Source organism: Hemicordylus capensis, chromosome 5 (assembly GCF_027244095.1).
Source record: "Hemicordylus capensis ecotype Gifberg chromosome 5, rHemCap1.1.pri, whole genome shotgun sequence".
NCBI classification, from domain to species: domain Eukaryota; kingdom Metazoa; phylum Chordata; class Lepidosauria; order Squamata; family Cordylidae; genus Hemicordylus; species Hemicordylus capensis.
The window spans coordinates 205,004,598-205,023,615 of NC_069661.1; the positions used below are offsets into that span (position 1 = coordinate 205,004,598).

General features: G+C 40.9%; 1 protein-coding gene across 7 annotated transcripts in view; it reads right to left on the minus strand.

Moving 5' to 3' along the window:
• The window catches only part of TMCC3 (transmembrane and coiled-coil domain family 3), a 187,408-nt gene that overhangs the window by 8,450 nt on the left and 159,940 nt on the right, over positions 1-19,018 (minus strand). For all 7 annotated transcript variants that reach the window (XM_053255799.1, XM_053255794.1, XM_053255800.1 and 4 more), the window contains 2 exons: positions 2,107-3,017; positions 111-246 (listed from right to left, as the gene is read on the minus strand). In XM_053255799.1, coding sequence (XP_053111774.1) covers positions 111-246; positions 2,107-3,002 — 1,032 coding nt within the window. In that variant the 5' untranslated portion in view covers positions 3,003-3,017. The remainder of the gene's footprint in view (positions 1-110; positions 247-2,106; positions 3,018-19,018) is intronic.

Consider the following 19,018-nt stretch of genomic DNA (forward strand, 5'->3'; position numbering starts at 1 on the left):
CTCTTAAGTTTAAATTTCCCAAAGTCCAATTCTCCACCCAAAATGCTACAGTGACTAAAATTCTTTGGAAGCACACAACAGTCTTATGAATTAATTTTAAAAGTTGATACCTGAACATCTCGTGACCGCTCATAAGCCTGATATGCTACTTTTTCTTCAATACTAGCTAGCTCTTGTTTCAGGTTGGCCGTTTCATGCTGATGGAGGTCCGTTAGATCACTGAGCTGGTCTTCTAATCGTTCATACCTTGACATCAACAACAGATATTTATATTAATAAATTTAAAATGCTACATTCTTATTTGTGGGTTGTGTCATCATGTTTCTCTATAAAGATAGCATTTGCCTGAAATCCTTGATTAGACTAGTTTTAGAGAGGTAAGCTGCTCTGTATATAAGCTGAACAGTTAAACCTTTAGGAAGTACATTTATTTCACATTTAACTCCTGCTCCCCTGCCCCCATCATCACTCCAGTCTCCAAACAAGCTCTTGACAAGAGATTTAATTTCTCTCCATGAGTGCTCACAGGGTAAAGCTGTTAACTCTGGAAATATGCATATGTACAGAGATGGTGCAGCAACTTGATTTGCTTCTGCAGGTGCACCTAGCTTCTAACAGGGATTTCCAGATGTTGATGACTACAACTCCCAGAATTCCCAGCTGCAATGGTTTTTGCTTGGGGATTATGGGAGTTGTAGTCAACAACATCTGGGAATCTCTGTTAGAGGGAACACTGCTAGCAGGGAGAAACAGCCAATTGTTCCTGCACATGAAAATGAATAGTATATGCATCCAGAAACATGGATGTGCTGCCTTCACATTATTTTACAGTTTTATAGATATACCAGATGTAAAATGTTGTGTGTGTGTGTACCTGTAAAGAAAGATTAAACATGTGAAGTAGTCCTCAATATTTAACCTTGGGTTCAGACTTGCTGCAAAGTATCTCACTGTCCATATTGAATGGCATAAGACATTGATTTTAAAATAGATATGAACCATTATGTCTGAAAGCTAAAACCACACTGGTCTGATTCAGCTGAGCACAAGTCAAAGGAGCTCTGAGCCCATTCACTCCCTCCTTTCCTTCCCCTCCCCTCATGCACTGGTGCAAGGGAGGAATTCTAGAATACTTTATTAAATCACTCCCATGTGTTATCTGAACCTGGAAACTTGGGTTTAATGACAGTTTACAACCCAGGATATTGAACAGGGGCCAAGATAACAAAGATTTCTGGAAAGCTCTAGATGTATTTGATACAATACTTGCTTGCAAAATAAATATGTGGTGGCTGATATGTTTTCTGTATGTCGCTAGGATTACTGTGCAGCTTCACAGGGCATCATGAAGGACAGTGGAAAGAAGAGGCCTCTTGAACTCCTGTGCCCTTCCCAACAATAAGCTGCACTGCTCTTCTCTTTCTTCTCCTCTCCAGCAATTTTGCTTGCTTCCTGCTACTAATGGTTCTTGCTTTTCCACAGTGCCTCTTTTTCTCAAGCATTCTGCACTCTGTATTCCAGCTTTCTTCCACTCCTTGGCCTTGCTGCCCCTTCCTGGTGCTACTCTTCCTCAGGCTGGTGTCAGGTAGTGAAGAGCCCTTGGACAAAACCTCTGATGGGCTCCGTGGCCCCACACCCCCCATGGAACATGCTGCCCCGCAGTGGTGCATCAGGAGATTGGGTACTCTGGAAAATCTAAACTGGCCCTGCACATAAAGGAGACTAACCCAACTCAATGGAGGCTAACCCACTAGGCAGCAGCTGTGGATGCTGGGGCTGAAGTGGTTGGCTGTGGGGGAGCAGACTGGTCTGGGCAATCTGATGCCAACCCTGCCCTGTCTCTCTCATGCCACCCATGCTTAATAAAGCCCCATGCCCTAAAAATCTGAAACAACCTATGGCTGTACATTGTCACTATCAAAGGTGGAGATCAAGTACACTTCAATATGTTGCTGGTAACTCACCCACATTCACATCGTCCTTATTTGCTGTGTTGCTTTGACTCACCCACGTTCACATCGTCCTTATTTGCTGTGTTGCTTTGACTCACCCACGTTCATATCCTCCAGTGCAACATGATTTCAATAGAACAACAAAATGGCATACCTGTATCTTTCCTCCTGCAGTGTTTGAGAAATAAAGCCATAGTCTCTCTTGAACTGCACTTTTAAATTCTCTATGTCATCTGCCAATTGAGATTGTGCCTCCTTCATTTCCCGCAGTTCCTCCAAGAGCATGGAAAGTTTTCCATGGCTGTCCAGTGCATTTGGCCCACCATGGCCAAAGGACTGGTTGCCATTACTGTCTGCAGAGCCAGATGTTGCACTTGAGCACTCATCATCACTGGTGTATTTTGGTTTAGCCACTAAAGTGGCACTGCCACCATAGGCCCTGGGACTAGTTTCTGGTCTGAAGTCATCCAAGTTGCTCTTTAGGTGAGCAATATTGTCAGCACTACCAAATTTATTCCGGATCAAGTTTGCAAACTCTCTGGATTTGCTGAAAACAAATACTGGTGGTGTCAATGAGACCCCTGGAACGCCTGTCTTACTTTCGCTGCTGTGGCCAGTAGTACGAGATTTTCCATGGGCATCCTTTAGAGATTGGATTTCCTTTAGGCTGTCTTTGGATGCATCCTTCGTACTCTTGGAGGAACCATTTTGTTCAATATCCTTGAGCTTTCTCTGATACTGTTCCAGTTTCTTCTGAAGCTGGGCTATGGAATGGGCAGACTTTTGGTTCTTCTTTTCAAAGACTTGTTTAATTCGCCCAGCTTGCTGTTTGTCTGCACTGTTTACCAGCTTTAAATACTCGGCCACATTCCCATCCCGAGCAGTTTGTTCTATTTTGATTTGTTCCTTAACTTTCAGAATCTTTTGTTTCAAGCTGTCTGCATTGAGTTTTACTTTCTGAAACTCAAACACACCGTCAGGTACATCGAAATTGAGATTGGTGTCCGAACCTCCCCGACGAATGTTAAGAGGCAAACTGAGCGTATTCATGTCATGTCTTTCTACCTGCAAAGAGATTAAATTCAAAAGTGGATTAGAGGTTTCTTTGATATTACACACAGAGCTCAAGTTGATTTCCGTTAAATAATTCTAAGCAGAAATTAATGTGTGACCACAAAGTATGAAGCACCTTGTGGGGGATATGATCCTGATGCAGTAATCAGGATGAGGAAAGTGTTCAGCTCACTCAGCTATGAGGAACACAAGTCTAGCGTATACAGTTAACCAGGGCATTGCTAAGTATCTAAAAGATTGGGGGCTTAGGCTGACAGCTCCCTTTTGATAATTAAACTCAGTCATACCCACCTCCAGAAGAATAATTACTTGTTTTTTAAAAAAAAAAAATTCTAAAATGGTAATACAACACCTATGAAGGTGCAAGCAGCAGAGAACTAGGTGAGGCCAGACGATCCCACCCATGCTCTGTGCAGGGGTTTCCACTGCTGCACAGAGGTCACAGAATGGGGAGGCAGCTGATGAGATTCGGGGCTCTAAGCAATTCACTGGGGGCCTGTGCCCCATTCACCACAACCCAGCAGTTAACAAAAGACACAACACTACATGATTTACCTCAAATAGAAAATAAATACTAAGCAATAGATTATTGGATTTTCTCAAGACTGTTTGCAACCAGTTACAAAGTTAAAACAATACTTAGCATAAGAAGCAAAATAATAATAATAATCTCACAGCTTTTGTTTATATAAATGGCTTGTATCCTCAGTTTTCCTAGCTAAGCTGTCCTCATACTTTCACTGAACTGGTTTCTGATTCTCAGACCAAACACAAAGCTCCGTTCTTTCCACAAACTTTGTAGTTCATATAACATGATTTCTTTACTTGACCTCTGATCCTATAGCTCAACCAGCACTTTCAGCCATTCATTCCAGTGCATTCACATCCCCAACACCAGCCAATCAGCACTGTAAACAGCTCACTTATGCTGTAAATGAGAAGAACCTATTTTTCAAAGAGCTTGAAAGGAAAGATATGCCTCACAAAAACGTGGACAATGCATTTCAGAGCATAGCAATGTCATTTTTATACTGTATACATTTGGTTGTATCCTTAATCTGCAAAGTTATCCAGCAGCAAAGTTTTAAGATAAAGAGAGACCCAGGTTAGTCAAATCTTGGTGCAGAAAGAAAAGGCTACCATTTTCCAAATCACAGAAGGTATCCAAAGTTCCTGCAGAGTGCTAGCAGCTTTAATATTAGTCCAGTGAAATCCCTTGAAAATGCAAAATGCTCTTAACCTAAAGAGAATGTCCAAGATACTAGTATTGAGTCCCTATTAACCTATTAGATACTTTGCACATTGGACCCTGATAAGCATTGTCACAAGGTGGAATCTTTGTACTTGGTTACAGCAATAAAGCTTCTTGATTATCCAATCCTGTTTATCTAATCAAGCAATAATTGCTAAGAATATTTCCTTATAGGGTGTTTATTCTCATATGGGTGTTTGTGCACAAGCATGTACATGACAGGGAAGATGTTATTTCACTAGAATATACTTTGCAGTACAGATGTAACATGTTCATGACAGAAATCAAGACATGCACAATCTGCCTTAGCATTCAAATTATAGCAGCTGTTTCTAATTAAAGGTTCTCACCATTCTGGATCTTGAATATCTAATTGCTGATTAGTTGCTATGTGAAGCTCCAGTCAGAAGACTCTGCTGCTGAGAAGGAGCTAGCTACACATTACACAAACATGCCATATAAGAATCCCAATGCTAGGTTTGGTTATATTTTGTTTTTTAGAAAAATAATTTCATGAAGGAGCAATTGAGAGAGACGTGATGGAAGAAGGATGAAGGGCACAATCCTGCCACACCCACTGTGTCTTCACTCCAAATCATCCTCTCCAAGCTGCTTCCACACTCTATGGGATTAAAAACAGATGCAAACCTGTTTTCAAGCCCTGTGGAAGGAAAAGCTACTGAGGTGCCATTTGAGAAGAAGGTGGCATGCCGGGAAAGGATTACGTGCTGCTCCTCTGAACACTCGTCTGCTCTCAACTGCTGCTTTTCAGGGCAGTTTTTATTTAACAAAATGGCATCAAGGTTCCAATGTATACAAGTGCACATAATATGAAGTTAATTCCTGGGAATAAGCACACCACACAACTGTGCCTGGTGAGAAGGCTAGTTATGAGTGTTGGGCCTCCAATAGTAATAATTTTATATAGCCACCCCATAAGAAATTGTTCTCTGGGTGGCTTACAAAATAAAACAAAATAGTACAACATATGCACATTTGGATCTCTGTTTCTATCTATCAATCATATTTTTATACCACCTGATATGTACATCTCTGTCATTGTACTTCATATCAGATGTCTTGAGGTGTCTCAAAAATGTGGCAGTGTTGTTTTAAGGTAAAAGAGGGAACTTTCCCCTCACCCCATTCCACCACACAGCGGCATTTTATTTATTTATTATTTATTTAGCACATTTTTATACCGCCCTCACCCAAGGTCACCCAAGATCTTAAAGTTAAAGGGAGAACCTTCCCCTCACCCCCGCTCCCCCCAGCCACCCACCGCTGTGCCTCCTTCCCTGCCCCCCATCCTGCTGCTGTTAGAAGAAAAAAGAGGAGGACTTCCGTCTTGCCACTCCTACCCTCAGTCCCCACAAATTTTGCCGCCATAAGCACATGCCTACTTTGCCTCTCCTTAAATCCTCCACTGCAATTATCCAAAGATTCAGCTGAGATGGCACAAAGCAGTTGGATTATTGTAATGCATTGTATGTGGGGTTGCTTTTGAAGATTGTTCAAAAACATCCAGTTCAGTTACTTTGGTTTCCAAGTGGTTTTAAGTCATTTTAGAGATCTTGTTGAAAAGCAACACATACATTTTCATACCTTGTATGAAAAGTAAAGTAAAGTAAGTAAAACTTTATTTCGGTCATAGACCAGCAATTGTATGAAAAGTAGCATACATATATGTGTGCATGCATATGCACGTGTGCACACACACACACAGCCAAAGCCATTTGCAAAGGATCTAAAAATAGGCGAAACATTCAAGACACATCTTCTCTTTTTGACCCTTAATGAAGAATTAAGAGACCCAGCAATCTGAGACTACTGGAGAACTATTTGGGAGGAGTGGTCTCATGTGTATATATTACTTTCTATTGTAATTTTTCACCAGGAGAACTATAAAAATAATATTGACGTTCTCCAGTTTCAAGATAAGTTCGTGGGAAGCATGTCAAACATATTTTATTCTTCTCCAAACCAAGCCAATAGCTATTGTTAATGCATATTATTATATATAACTTTCACAAAGACTACTGATGCTATTTCTTATAACAGCTAACATAGTCCTCTCAGCATTACTTTCTTCAAGGATGCCACTAAGACCATCTTTGTGTGCGTGTATTTTAAATTTCTCTCTCTGGATAATAATCTTCCCCCTCCCCTCCCCTCCCCCACAAAAGATGTACAGACGTAAGAATATTCTATGCTTATTTTTAGTAACACAGTTCCAGTAAAAAGCTAAAATATATATAATACAATAAAGTATACCCTTTGACCACATGCCTTTCTGTTTGGAAAGAAAGCACTATTCAGAGAGAAAATTAATCTAAACACCCTTGTGAAGCTGCCCTGAACTCTACTGTTTGACCTGAGATTTCTCATACAGAATTTCTTTTCGTTTGGAATACTTGTATCATTTCATAAATGTTAAAAAGTTTCCATTGCATATGACACACAAATGAGTCATTTGCTTACTAGGCTTGGATAGGTTGTAAGAACCTAACCAACCCTTCCCATTTTCCTGTGCACAAAGAGAAAGAAATAATTCAAATTCAGATTTTGTTTATGGAAGAAGCTCATAGGGATATGCTACTAAAAATGATGAATGTGGTTGTTTTTTAAACAGCACCATTGACTAAGTCTGCACAACATGGGAATTCGTTGAATGAGTATGTGCAAGAGTGCTAATAGTAATTCTTTGTACCCCATCCACCAGTCCTAACATTTCCATTCATTCTAGTGAAGACATTTCTACATATGTTGTCTGCAAAAGGAAATTTGCTGTAAAATTAAATTATAATTTAGAAGTATCCACCCATACTTTTTACTTACAAGGGGGGAAACACATAACTGGGATAATGCGAAGATAGGAGTAAATGAGATAAAATTAAACATGCTTAAATTACACTCTAAACCGTTAATTCCAATGGGACTGAATAGCATATAATGTTTTCCAGCTTGCACTAATTAAACTCCAAAATAAATATACCAATATTTACACGCCTAATTTCACCTTTGCTGACTGTGGCAATCCAGATGTACCTAAAGCAGACTGTGGACGTGCCCATGCCATGCATGTTGTGTTCTGGTGACCCACACATTTAATGCTTTGCTTATGATCTAGCAGAGGATCAAACCAGGTCACACAAAAAACATTTCATCCCATGCTAATCCTGGCCATGATGTTGGTGCAGTTTCTGAGAGCAGCACAGGGGAGCAGTGCTTGCAGTCTGTGTTCTGAGTCAACTGTTAGCAAATTATATTGAAGGATAAGAGGCAGCTCCAGATGTGCCCTAACAGCTTCGCCAGTACACAGTCTGTTGCTACTATTCACATTGCTGGCAATGTGAAATATCTTTATACTCCCCCCCCCACCAACCCCCGCTTGCTATGTCCATGAGTGTAATATAAGATAGTCAGAGGTTCTGTATGGGCACTTCTAGACAGCGCATTTTACAAGTGTTTAGCAACACAATTCATCATGCTCAACACTTTCAAGACAAATGGGAATTGTTCTGATTGTTGCATGTTCAAAATGACCAGCAGAATCAGCAGAGATGCTACTATAAGTCTGCAACAGAGCATGCCCTAGACTTTTCACCTATTCTCTGTGTGTCTAGTTCCCTGTTATCTTCTGCCAGCTGCTGCACACTGTCCCCAGCCTCCACTGCCTCTCCTGACCTGTGCTTAACATACATGTGCAGTTAAGGTGCATGCTAGTCAGTACCTGCCAGAGTTGCTCTTGACTTGCTGCTGCCGACACCAGAAAAAGATGCAACGCGGTCCCAGCTGGGAGAGCAGTGAAGGGGAGAAGCAGATTGGAAGATGTTTGGCATATTAACCCAAATTTGCCATCTCTAAATGTGGCAACAGAGTTGGGGGGGGCATTGCTCTCCAACACATGATCAGGCAACACAAGATTTTGTGTGTGAAATTTGATGAACATAGTCCATGTGCTTTCCTGCAAGGTTTCTACCGCAAGGCTAACTGCATACTTCCAGTACTCAAAAGGGCAGTACAGAACTGAACAAATACAATATTTTTTTTCTGGATAGCACATTAATTGTGCAAGTATTACAAGCACTTGAGTATTGCTTATCACAAAGCCATTGATAAAGAACTCCCCTCCCCCAGCAGTGTTCTCTCTGATTTTTTCATCTGTGTACACAATGAAGTTTGTTCTGGACATCAGTATCAAGGCAGTGTGTGCGCACATGTATTCAGAGTGGACCTTTCTGATTCAACCTGAGCGGGACCTAAAATTAACTGAACGGACATTTTAAAATGTGTGGGCACATGGACGCGTGTACGGGGGAACACTGTCCCGCAGTGCCTACACTATATTTTATTCTTTGTTAGGTGTGCACTTTGCACTGTTCAATTTCAGCATTCCTGTAGCCACATTTTTAAACAATGTGTGAACCAGCAGCAAAACTAATGCTCATGAATTTACAAACATCTGTGTGTTATTTTATCTTTAATTCTTTGAATAATGTGAGCCAGCATGGTGTAGTGCTTAAGAGTGTTGGACTATTACCAGAGAGACCCGAGTTCAAATCCCCATTCAGCCATGATACTTGCTGGGTGACTCTGGGCCAGTCACTTCTCTCTCAGCCTAACCTACTTCACACGGGTGTTGTGAGGAGAAACTTAACTATGTACACCACTCTGGGCTCTTTGAAGGAAGGGTGGAATATGAATGTAAAAATAAACAAACGTTCTCTCTGCAGCTTTGGAATGGACATCTACCTAGATGTTTCTTTAAAGAGTGGGAAACAAACAGCTAACTATCACTACAGTAATGTCGCCTTCCAGACAGCAAGCCTACCCACATGCACTGAGGTTATACTGTTGGTATTATGAAGGACTTTCCAGTATGTTGCACAAAGGTTATCATACGCTCAAGGCATGTTTTTGACTAATTATGTGGAAAGGCTTATGGTTATAAACCTATTTGTTTTTTACCCTCTGTACTCTATTCTTCCAATCAAACATATCCTCTATACACGGAACCATTAAAATGTATTCATTAACTTGAACAAAGTGTACTGAAATGCAAAAGTGAAAACAAAAAACCTGAAATGCACTGTACTTCTTCAACTTCCAGCAGATGGTGCTACTGCATAACTCATCCCTACTGAGAGGAACAACAAAATTAGTGGTGAAGTAACTGCCACCTTAAGTAGTGCAGCGGAGAAATGCTTGACTAACAAGCAGAAGGTTGCCAGTTAAAATCCCCGCAGCTACTATAACAGGCAGCAGCGACATAGGAAGCTACTGAAAGGCATCATCTCATACTCTACAGGAGGAGGCAATGGTAAACCCCTCCTGTATTCTACCAAAAGAAAACCACAGGGCTCTGTCAGCGCCAGGAGTCGAAATCGACTTGACGGCACACTTTACCTTTAAGGGGCCCTAGTTCTCAAATATGGCCTACAGATGATCAGACCCAAACTGTTAAAGCTAACCCCTTCTAAGTCTATCTCCTGCTTCTGAGTTGGCAATAAAAAACCAGCATCTAAACTCACCAACAGAAATCCCAAGACAACTGAAGTCATGGAACAACTCCAACTGCCTTCCAAGCAGGATTTCCAGTTTTCTCATTGGAGAGTGTGTGATGCTCTCTCATGCGTCAAAATGAACGAGGCTGTATCTGCACCAATATAACTGTCAGATTTAATTTCATGTGACTGTAATTTCACTCTCTGGCCCAAATAATGTTCACACATTTCCAATACATACACATAAACATCTTCATGAATTTCTGTGCCTTGGATATTAACTTTTAACAAACAATATACAATATTTATGCAATTGCTTCCATTTATCCACATACCTTCAAATGAGATTTATGCAGTGTAAAAAAAATGGAAAAGACAACCTTGAATCAGAATAAAATAGCCATGTTTATAGAATTATAGAACAGCCTTGCAAATAGCATTAACAAGGAGCTTAAGTACATAACTTAATGCACATATAGGTATAAATAAACTTTGTTTCTCCCACAGTGATTTATTATTCAGTAACACAGAAATAAGCAGCATAGATTATTATGAGGGGTTCGATATCAGTCAGAAATATATAGCTGATATATATATGACCCCTTTGGTCATAGCTATATAGAAAGAAGTCCCAATCCAGATAAAGTTAGTGATGCTTAAATCCCATTAAGATTAGTGGAACTTTAGTTATGATTAACTTGCCCCAACAGAACTTAAACATGACTAACATTATTTGGATTGGAACATTACATATATTAATGCTAGCATACCTGCATACTTATGATGAGGATGCTAAATATTATCTACATCTATGTAACAACAAATAAATGTTGTTATAAATAAAATCTATCCAATATTTTAAATTGTATGTATTTATGCATTAAAGGTAAAGTGTGCCGTTGAGTCAGTGTCGACTCCGGGCAACCACAGAGCCCTGTGGTTGTCTTTGGTAGAAGACAGGAGGGGGTAACCATTGCCGCCGCCTCCCACGCAGTATGAAAGGATGCCTTTCAGCATCTTCCTATATCGCTGCTGCCTGATATAGGTATTTCCCATAGTATGGGAAACATACCAGCGGGTATTCAAATGGGCAACCTCATGCTTGCTAGGCAAGTCATTTCCCCGCTGTGCCACTAGGTGGCTCTATTTATGTAATTAGACTTTCGAATATATTTATTATAGCCAATACATTTATATACAAAATAAGTTTAAATAGGTCTGTCTGTCTTGTTATCAAACTGTCAACTTGAAAAGAGATTCAAAAGGTCCAAGATAATATCCTAAATAATTATAAAGAGTGGCCCACATGATGTACAAGGCAACGCTGGCATTCCTGATTAGCTGATGCTACTGCACATGTGGAATGTTATGCAAGATCACAGCTGCACAACTATTTAAAACAGCACACACATACTTGTACAGTGGAACTTACAGCATTTCCAATGCAAATGGAAACAGCGCAAGTGCAGGTGCCCTGTTTTAAGCAGTTGTGCAACATCACTGGGGCTGGCTTCCAGTGTGCAGCAGCTCTGGTTGATTGGCAATGATGGTGTTGCCTTGTGCATCATGTGGGTCAGCATGTTCTGCATTCATTTGCCATTACATTAATTAAGAGTGAAATCATCTATTCCAAGTTTCACATATTATGCCAGGACGACTACTTTTTAACAAGATTTAATTTAGTAATGCACTGACTGGGGAAACTCTTCAAATATGTAAATTAACCAAAAGAGTTTCATTTAATAGCCTAGAAACAGCCAGCAATGTATCTATGATAATTAGTTTTAGCATGTGCTGTATTGACTGTTAAGAGAACAGAATTTTCAAACTCTGTCCTACTTCTTCTTCCAAAGTCAAGAAAACCTCCTTGACACCCACAACCTCAGTATTAACAAAGGAAAAGAGAACAGCTTAATTACAGTTGGTAACATGATGCTCATTCCAATCTCATGTCTAGGTCCAGGAAAACAAGAGCCCATTTTTCAAAAGTAGGTTTTGACACATTTATTGTTTTTGGTGCACATCATCAACTGGAACAGTTGCTGGAGCTGCCAGTCCACTACTTTCCCAGGAGAAAGGATACCTATCATTTCTAGGGAAGTTCCGAGAATAGTTCAGAATTATCTACTTAATTAGAAAGTGCTAAGAACAAGAAGCATGTCCAGCTGTCTCGTCCTCAAAAATAGTTTATTTAGAATATTTGTATGCTGCTTCTTTTCTGACCCAAGGGGCTCCCAATCTGAAAAGAAACACAAGGGAGAAACAATATGCTGGGTCGAACAGGGGCTGTTGCTCCTTCCCTGCTATTCAAGAGCCACTGCCAGTTAGTAGGAGAGATGGTCTCTCAGACATTAGTGGTACTACAGCGAAAATTATATTCTAGCACAAAAGACCAATTCAAACCATTCACTGATGGATAACTTAGAGGGGCATGATAGATCAATCAAAAATAGGATGGAAAAGGTAAAACACTGAGAAATTAATTTCTAGTCCTCTAAAAACCAGAACTCAGTCATGACAAACAAAAGAAAATATCCCTTGATTTGATGCATAATTAGCTATGTCCACCTAATGGAGCAGCAGGGAAATGACTTGACTAGTAAGCATGAGGTTGCCGGTTCGAATCCCTGCTGGTATGTTTCCCAGACTACAGGAAACACCTATATCAGACAGCAGTGATATAGGAAGATGCTGAAAGGCATCGTCTTATACTGCGTGGGAGATGGCAATGGTAACCGCCCCCCGCCACCGCATCTTCTACCTAAGATAACCTCAGGGCTCTGTGGTCGCCCAGAGTTGACACCGACTCGACAGGACACTTTACTTACCTTCATTATGCCTATTTGTGATTCTCCCAAAGGCAGGGATACAGACTGTTGGACTAGATTCATTTTTGGTATGATTAATTGCTCAATAAAGTTTTTGTTTTTCAAATCTTGATTTGAAAACAATGTGTGGGTTAAGTTTTAGGTAGACTCTGATTTCTGAGATATTATAAAGACTTACTAGATAGAAATATGCTTTCTGGCAGCAGCGATATAGGAAGATGCTGAAAGGCATCATGTCATACTACGTGGGAGATGGCAATGGTAAACCCCTCCTGTATTCTACCAAAGACAACCACAGGGCTCTGTGGTCACCAGGAGTTGACACCGACTCGACAGCACATTTTACTTTTAATGGTTGTGTAGCAGAGGGAATCTGGCAAGTGAGGTGAGAAAAGCTGAACCTGCCAAAATTCACACTTCTACACAACCATTAAAAGGTACAGGAGTTTTGGCTTCCTTTGCTTCTGATCAGCCTATCATCCAATTTGCCTTAGTATGTTTTATTGTATTTATTTTACATCTCTATCCCGCTCTTCCTCCAAGGAGCCCAGAGAGGAGTACATGGTTCTGTGTACCCTCACAACATAAGATTTGAGAGTCTCCATATTCTAACAAGAGCCATTTCTCTCATGATCTACTGCAATAGTGTTAACAGAACCCATGGATGGAAACATCCATGACTGGATGCAAACCATGGATGCAAACATCAAGCCATGATCCATGGCTTGTCTATTGCAATGCGTTCTACGTGGGGCTCACATAGTTTGGAAACTTCTGTTAGTTCAAAATGTGGCAGCTAGATTGGTCTCTGGGGCAACCCGGAGAGTCCATATTATGCCTGTTTGAAACAGTTACACTGGCTGCCAATATGTTTCTGGGCAAAATACAAAGTGCTGGTTATTACTTTTAAAGCCCTGAATGGCTTAGGATCAAGTTATCTTAGAGAGTTCCTTCTTCTGCATGATCCCCACTGCACGTTAAGGTCATCTGAGGAGGTCCGTCTCAAGCTACCACCGGTTCGTCTGGTGGTAACTCAGAGCTGGGCCTTCTCTGTAGCTGCTGCTGAGCAATGGAATGCACTCCTGGCAGAAGTCCATAATTTGAGTTCATTACTGTCTTTCAGGAGAGCCCTTAAAACCTATCTATTTGGCCTGGTCTTCCAGGGTTTTTAAATTGTTTTAAATGGTTGCCCTAGTTTTCCAGGGTGTTTGGCTGCTTGAATGTTTAATTGGTTTTATTCTGTTTTTATAGTTTTTATTTTAATTGTTAACTGGTTTTAATTGTTTTTATCCTGTTGTAAGCCACCCTGAGCCATTTTGGAAGGGTGGTATATAAATCAAATCAATCAAACATAACACTGATTTTAACAGGTTGCTGCTTCTAGTTTTTTGTTGTTGTTTTTAATCAAACTGAAACCATCAGATAGTCTAAAAACTTCAATTGAATTTCACAAGATATAGGAAATTGATTCGTTGACATTTTACAATTGTTGCAATATCTAACAAGACAAGACAGAGAGATCTATAAATCTCATATTTAATTCTCTCAGTGGGCAGATAGTTTCATGTTCTTCATTAAACTTTTGTTTAAAAATGTGGCTTCCATGCAGTGATTTAAATGATAGATTAGGCCCATTACAATTTTCACACAATAATTTAATAGCCTGTGCAAAATGTTAACTGAAACATGCTGTTCGTTTTTTGAAAGCTAGTATTAAGAATGAATTATACAAATGTTTAAAGACTAAACCTATAGATTGTTTACATATCAGAAAAATCAATACATTTCTGAAGCACTCCTATTCCTTTTAATTTTATTGATTTAAAACCCCCACAAACTAGTTTTCTAAGTTTAGGTTAATTTAGTTTTCTTTTTAGATTTCTGGTTTTTAAAGTTAGAGCATAAAGTCTAATTTTTAGTTACAGCATACCTCATATACCAGATTCCAAAGCTTGTGAGAAGGCATAAGAGATTTCTTAGGAAATTTTGTCACAGTGCAGACTCCAATAATCAGGAATCATTTTAAATTCAAATTAAGTTCATTACAGTCCGAGACCAGAAAACAAACAGAAACAAGGGGGGAAATGCGGAGTTACAGAAAAATTAATACAGCTAACTTACATTTACAATATTACAGATACACTAAATCAATACTCAGAGTCCAACACTTCCCCAGGGAATCAAATTACATATCTATAAAACTGGCAGTATAATATCACATGGTCCATAGTTTCAACCTCTCTCAATGGCAGAGACAAATTGGATATTGCATAAGGAATTCAAAGGTATCTCCCCTCCAGTACAGCTGATGGCAGCACATTAAGCCAGGCTAAGGTGAAAGAGCTTCGGTACTTCGGTTTTACAATATTGTAAAGATATTTTGCTGGGGAGAAATCTTTAATAAGGTTTCAACCTCCACACAACGGGAGACCAGACTACTGTCCATTTGAAAATCCATGTCCCAAATGTGTTGTTTTATGGGTCTCCTTTGCTTTAGAATATCCCACAGACAGCAGAGCTGGGGGAGAGAGTCTGCAACTCTGGAGTTTCTCTTCTAAAACTCTCATCCAACCTCAATGGAAGCTGTCAACCAGGGTTAAGGGGCCAGTCCCACAGAGTAAATCTTTAGTTTGAGCCAGAAATTGGTCTTATTTAACCAGGCTCATGCCTCTAATGAAACGGACCCTGAATCTATACAGAGGTGAACTGTGTCGGGGACACAGCGTGATACACCAAAGATGGCTTTCGAAAATTTGACTGGATCACCTCCAGGGGGCAAAAATCCTTATAAACACAGGTCTGTGATCCACATAACAGTTGAGCAACTATCTTACCTTGGAACACTCTAACCACAGGAGGAATAAACGACCCTCCATTTGAAAAACAGAATCTAAGGTTTGCTGCTACACTTCTTTGGGCACTCTCTGTAGCATGGGAAATCTGGGCCCTCCTAACCTTTATAAATTTATCTGTCATCTGTGTTTAGTTAGGCTCTTTAGTAAAGATCATAACTTCTGTTTCAGAATAATTGATGGTCAACTTTTCCTCTGAGCAATAGGTGGAAGAAACCTGGAGGGCTCTCCTCAGCCCTAGTAATGAAAAAGGGAGAATAGCAGTATCATCTGCATATAACAGGCCAAGAATTGGCCTGCTCGCCAATCTTGGATTGTGAAAGCTAGAGTCAATAAGAGCCTGGATCACTGAACTGATATAATTAAACAGGAAAGGGGCCAATATGAAGTCCTGCTTCACCCACCTGTTTGAAGGAACTAAACAGGTGGCTAGGCATCATTTTAGGTAAACTATAATGATTCACAGTAATCAACAAACAAGATACTGGGATTCAGCCCTACTTCTAGTACATGTACGAAACTTGCAATCCAGTAAAACTGAAGTACATGCTATATTTTTAAACAATGTTAAAAAATGGATTTGTAATCCTATTCCAAAACAACTTCCCTTCCCTTAACCAACGCCTATCATGCAATTAGCATTATTCTATGTACTCATTAGCTTTCATACATCACTCCCTTTCCCCTAACACTTACTGAGGCTATTCACACGACTGCAGAAAATCGGACTAGCCTCCGCTATCCTGATTTTCTGCAATCGTGTGAACCACCAGGCTCGGCTGCGAGCCCTGTGGTTCTAGAGCGGGTAACCCGCTCAAGTAAACCCGCTCAAGGTCCCCCTCCCCTAAAACCGGGTTTGCGGAGCGAGCACTCTGCAAACCCGGGTTTTTGTATTGTGAGTAGGCGTGGCGCAGCTCCACGCCATGGCTACTCACGAGGAGACTCCCGGAGGGAAGGCAAAAAACCACATCCTGGCTCTGGGGGTCTCGCCAGCATGCTCTGCACATTCGCACAGGGCGTGCTGGAGCTTCCGGGGGGTGATCAGCCCCCGCTTCCCGCAACCCGCACCGGCTCCGTGACAGAGCTGGGAATCGCGTGGGCGGCTGATCCAGCCACCCAGGCCTCCCGCTCTGATCGTCTGCGGGGAGAGCGGGCTTAGCTCGCTCTCCCCGCTCAGCTCACCAAACCAGGTCTCACTGATCGTGAGACCCGGCTCACTATCTCTGTCTCAGTGCTACTCTTTTTCTCACCAGCCATCCACAACTGTTTGTTATTGCCAGTTCTAGAAATGTCAAACTGAAGTTACCTAGCCAATGAGAGTTTGTCCATGTGAGAGATGCATTCCACTGAGTTCATGAGTTCATAAACACTCTGCAAGCTGAATATGTGCACAGATGTACATATTTTGAGAAGACACAGTTCTTCCCACCCCAAATTCACAGGCTATGTGATACACAGAAGAGGGCAACAAAGATGATCAGGGGCCTGGAGCACCTTCCTTATGAGGCTAGGCGACAGCATCTGGGGCTCTTTACTTTGGAAAAGAGGCAGCTAAGGGGAGACATTACCGAGATGTATAAAATTATACATGGAGAGAGTAGACAGAGAGAAATTTTTCTCCCTCTCTTACAGCACAAGAACCAGGGGTCACCCCATGAAACTGAAGGTCGGCAAATTTAGGACTGCTTTAGGAAAAAGCGGAAGTGCTTTTTCACACAGTTCATAATTAATCTATGGAATGCAGTGATGGCCACCAGCTTGGATGGCTTTAAAAGAAGCTTAGACAAATTCATGGAGAACAGGTCTATCAGTGACTTCTAGTCTGGTGGCTATGGGCCACCTCCAGCCTCAGAACCATGATGCCTCTCAATACCAGTTGCAGGAGAGCATCAGCAAGAGAGAGGGTATGCACATACCTCTTACCTGTGGGCTTCCCAGAGGCATCTGGTGGGCCAATGTGTGAAACAGGATGCTGGACCAGATAGGCCTTAAGCCTGATCCAGCAGGGCTGATCTTTTGTTCTTAAGTAGCGGCTCACATTGCGAAGGTTTTTCCATTCACTTTTTTTATTTGCACCAACAGGTTGAATGATGGACTTGGGGGCTTCTTTAATCCCAAAGAATAATGTCTGATTAATTAATAATGAATCTCTAGTAGGCTTTTCGGTATTTCTCCACCTTTCAGTTTTGGAGTAGATAATTCTTTCTTTTTAATTCTTATGGGATGCACATTCATCTATAATATTTACATTTACCCAGATACATACCTATATTTTCCTCAGTTATGCTTTTTTTAACAGCTCCCATATAAACACATCAAAATACCAAGGGACGCATGAAGAAACCAACAAGCCAATCTGATTGACCAGTAAAATGGTATGATCTCATCTTGTTCATGATGTGACCTCTGATTGGCTAGGATCATTTATTTACTTTTACATTTATATCCTGCTCCTCCAAGGAGCCCAGAGCAGTGTACCTGGTTATGTTAATCCTCACAACAACCCTGTGAGGTAGGTTAGGGCTGCAAAGTAAGTGATTGACCCAGAGTTGCCCAGTGCGTTTTGTGGTTGAATGGGGATTTGAACTTGGGTCTCCCTCATCCTGGTCCAACACTAGACCTTGCTGGCTCTGCATCATGCAGTTAATGCCTCTGGATCATGCAGTGAAGAAGGCACAATGGTGCCAGAGGAGGAACATAAAGCAGGACTATCATGGCCACAAACAGCCATTTTCAAATGTTTATTTGGGTTTTTTTAGATACAGTATTTTCCAGCTCCCAGTTCCCCTGAACATCTTCATGGGTGATAATCTTTCTTGATCTTAGTCTCAACATGGATTCTCTTCACTGAAAAAAATATGCCTCAGAATGGAGCACATGTGTATTGATAATCCAAAAATATGTGTTCATTGGCACAAAAAGACTCAACTGCAAGGAAGTTGCCCGCTAGAGATAGAAGATGGCAAATTTGTTAGCATGAATTTGCTTGAGTTTTGCATCACCAAGAAAGGATACTGTACTAAACAAGAGCCTGTGACATTTACAAAGCTTATACAGATACATTCTTAAACTACACGTGTTTTATTCTGACCTAAATCGGCGTCTCTGAAATCTTTTGAATATATAGATTTGTAAGGGTACAGGCAGACAAAAATGTGGTGAATGTTGCTTGAACATGTTTGCTGCATTTGCAGCCACAACAGTCTTCCTTTTTGCTCTTCCACTGGCACAATTAATAGCTTCTTCCCTGAATAGTCCTAGCCAGGCAGAGGTCACATAGTCAGCAAGATGTCACAATCACTACTAGCCAAGCAACTTGAAAGAGGGAACTTCAACCAATTGCCTTTTTTCTAGGCAATAAGACACCCCAGTGAGAGGTGGTATGGAGAATTACTCCCCCCCCCGTGACTTTCTTGATATTTTGGTTTTTTGTTTCTATGTAAATACTTTGGGAAATACAAATAACTGAGAAAAAAGGGGAAGTGCATCTCCTAGGTAATCAGGGACACATCCCTCTCCTCCTGTGCTACAGAATTACCCATCCTGGCAGGAC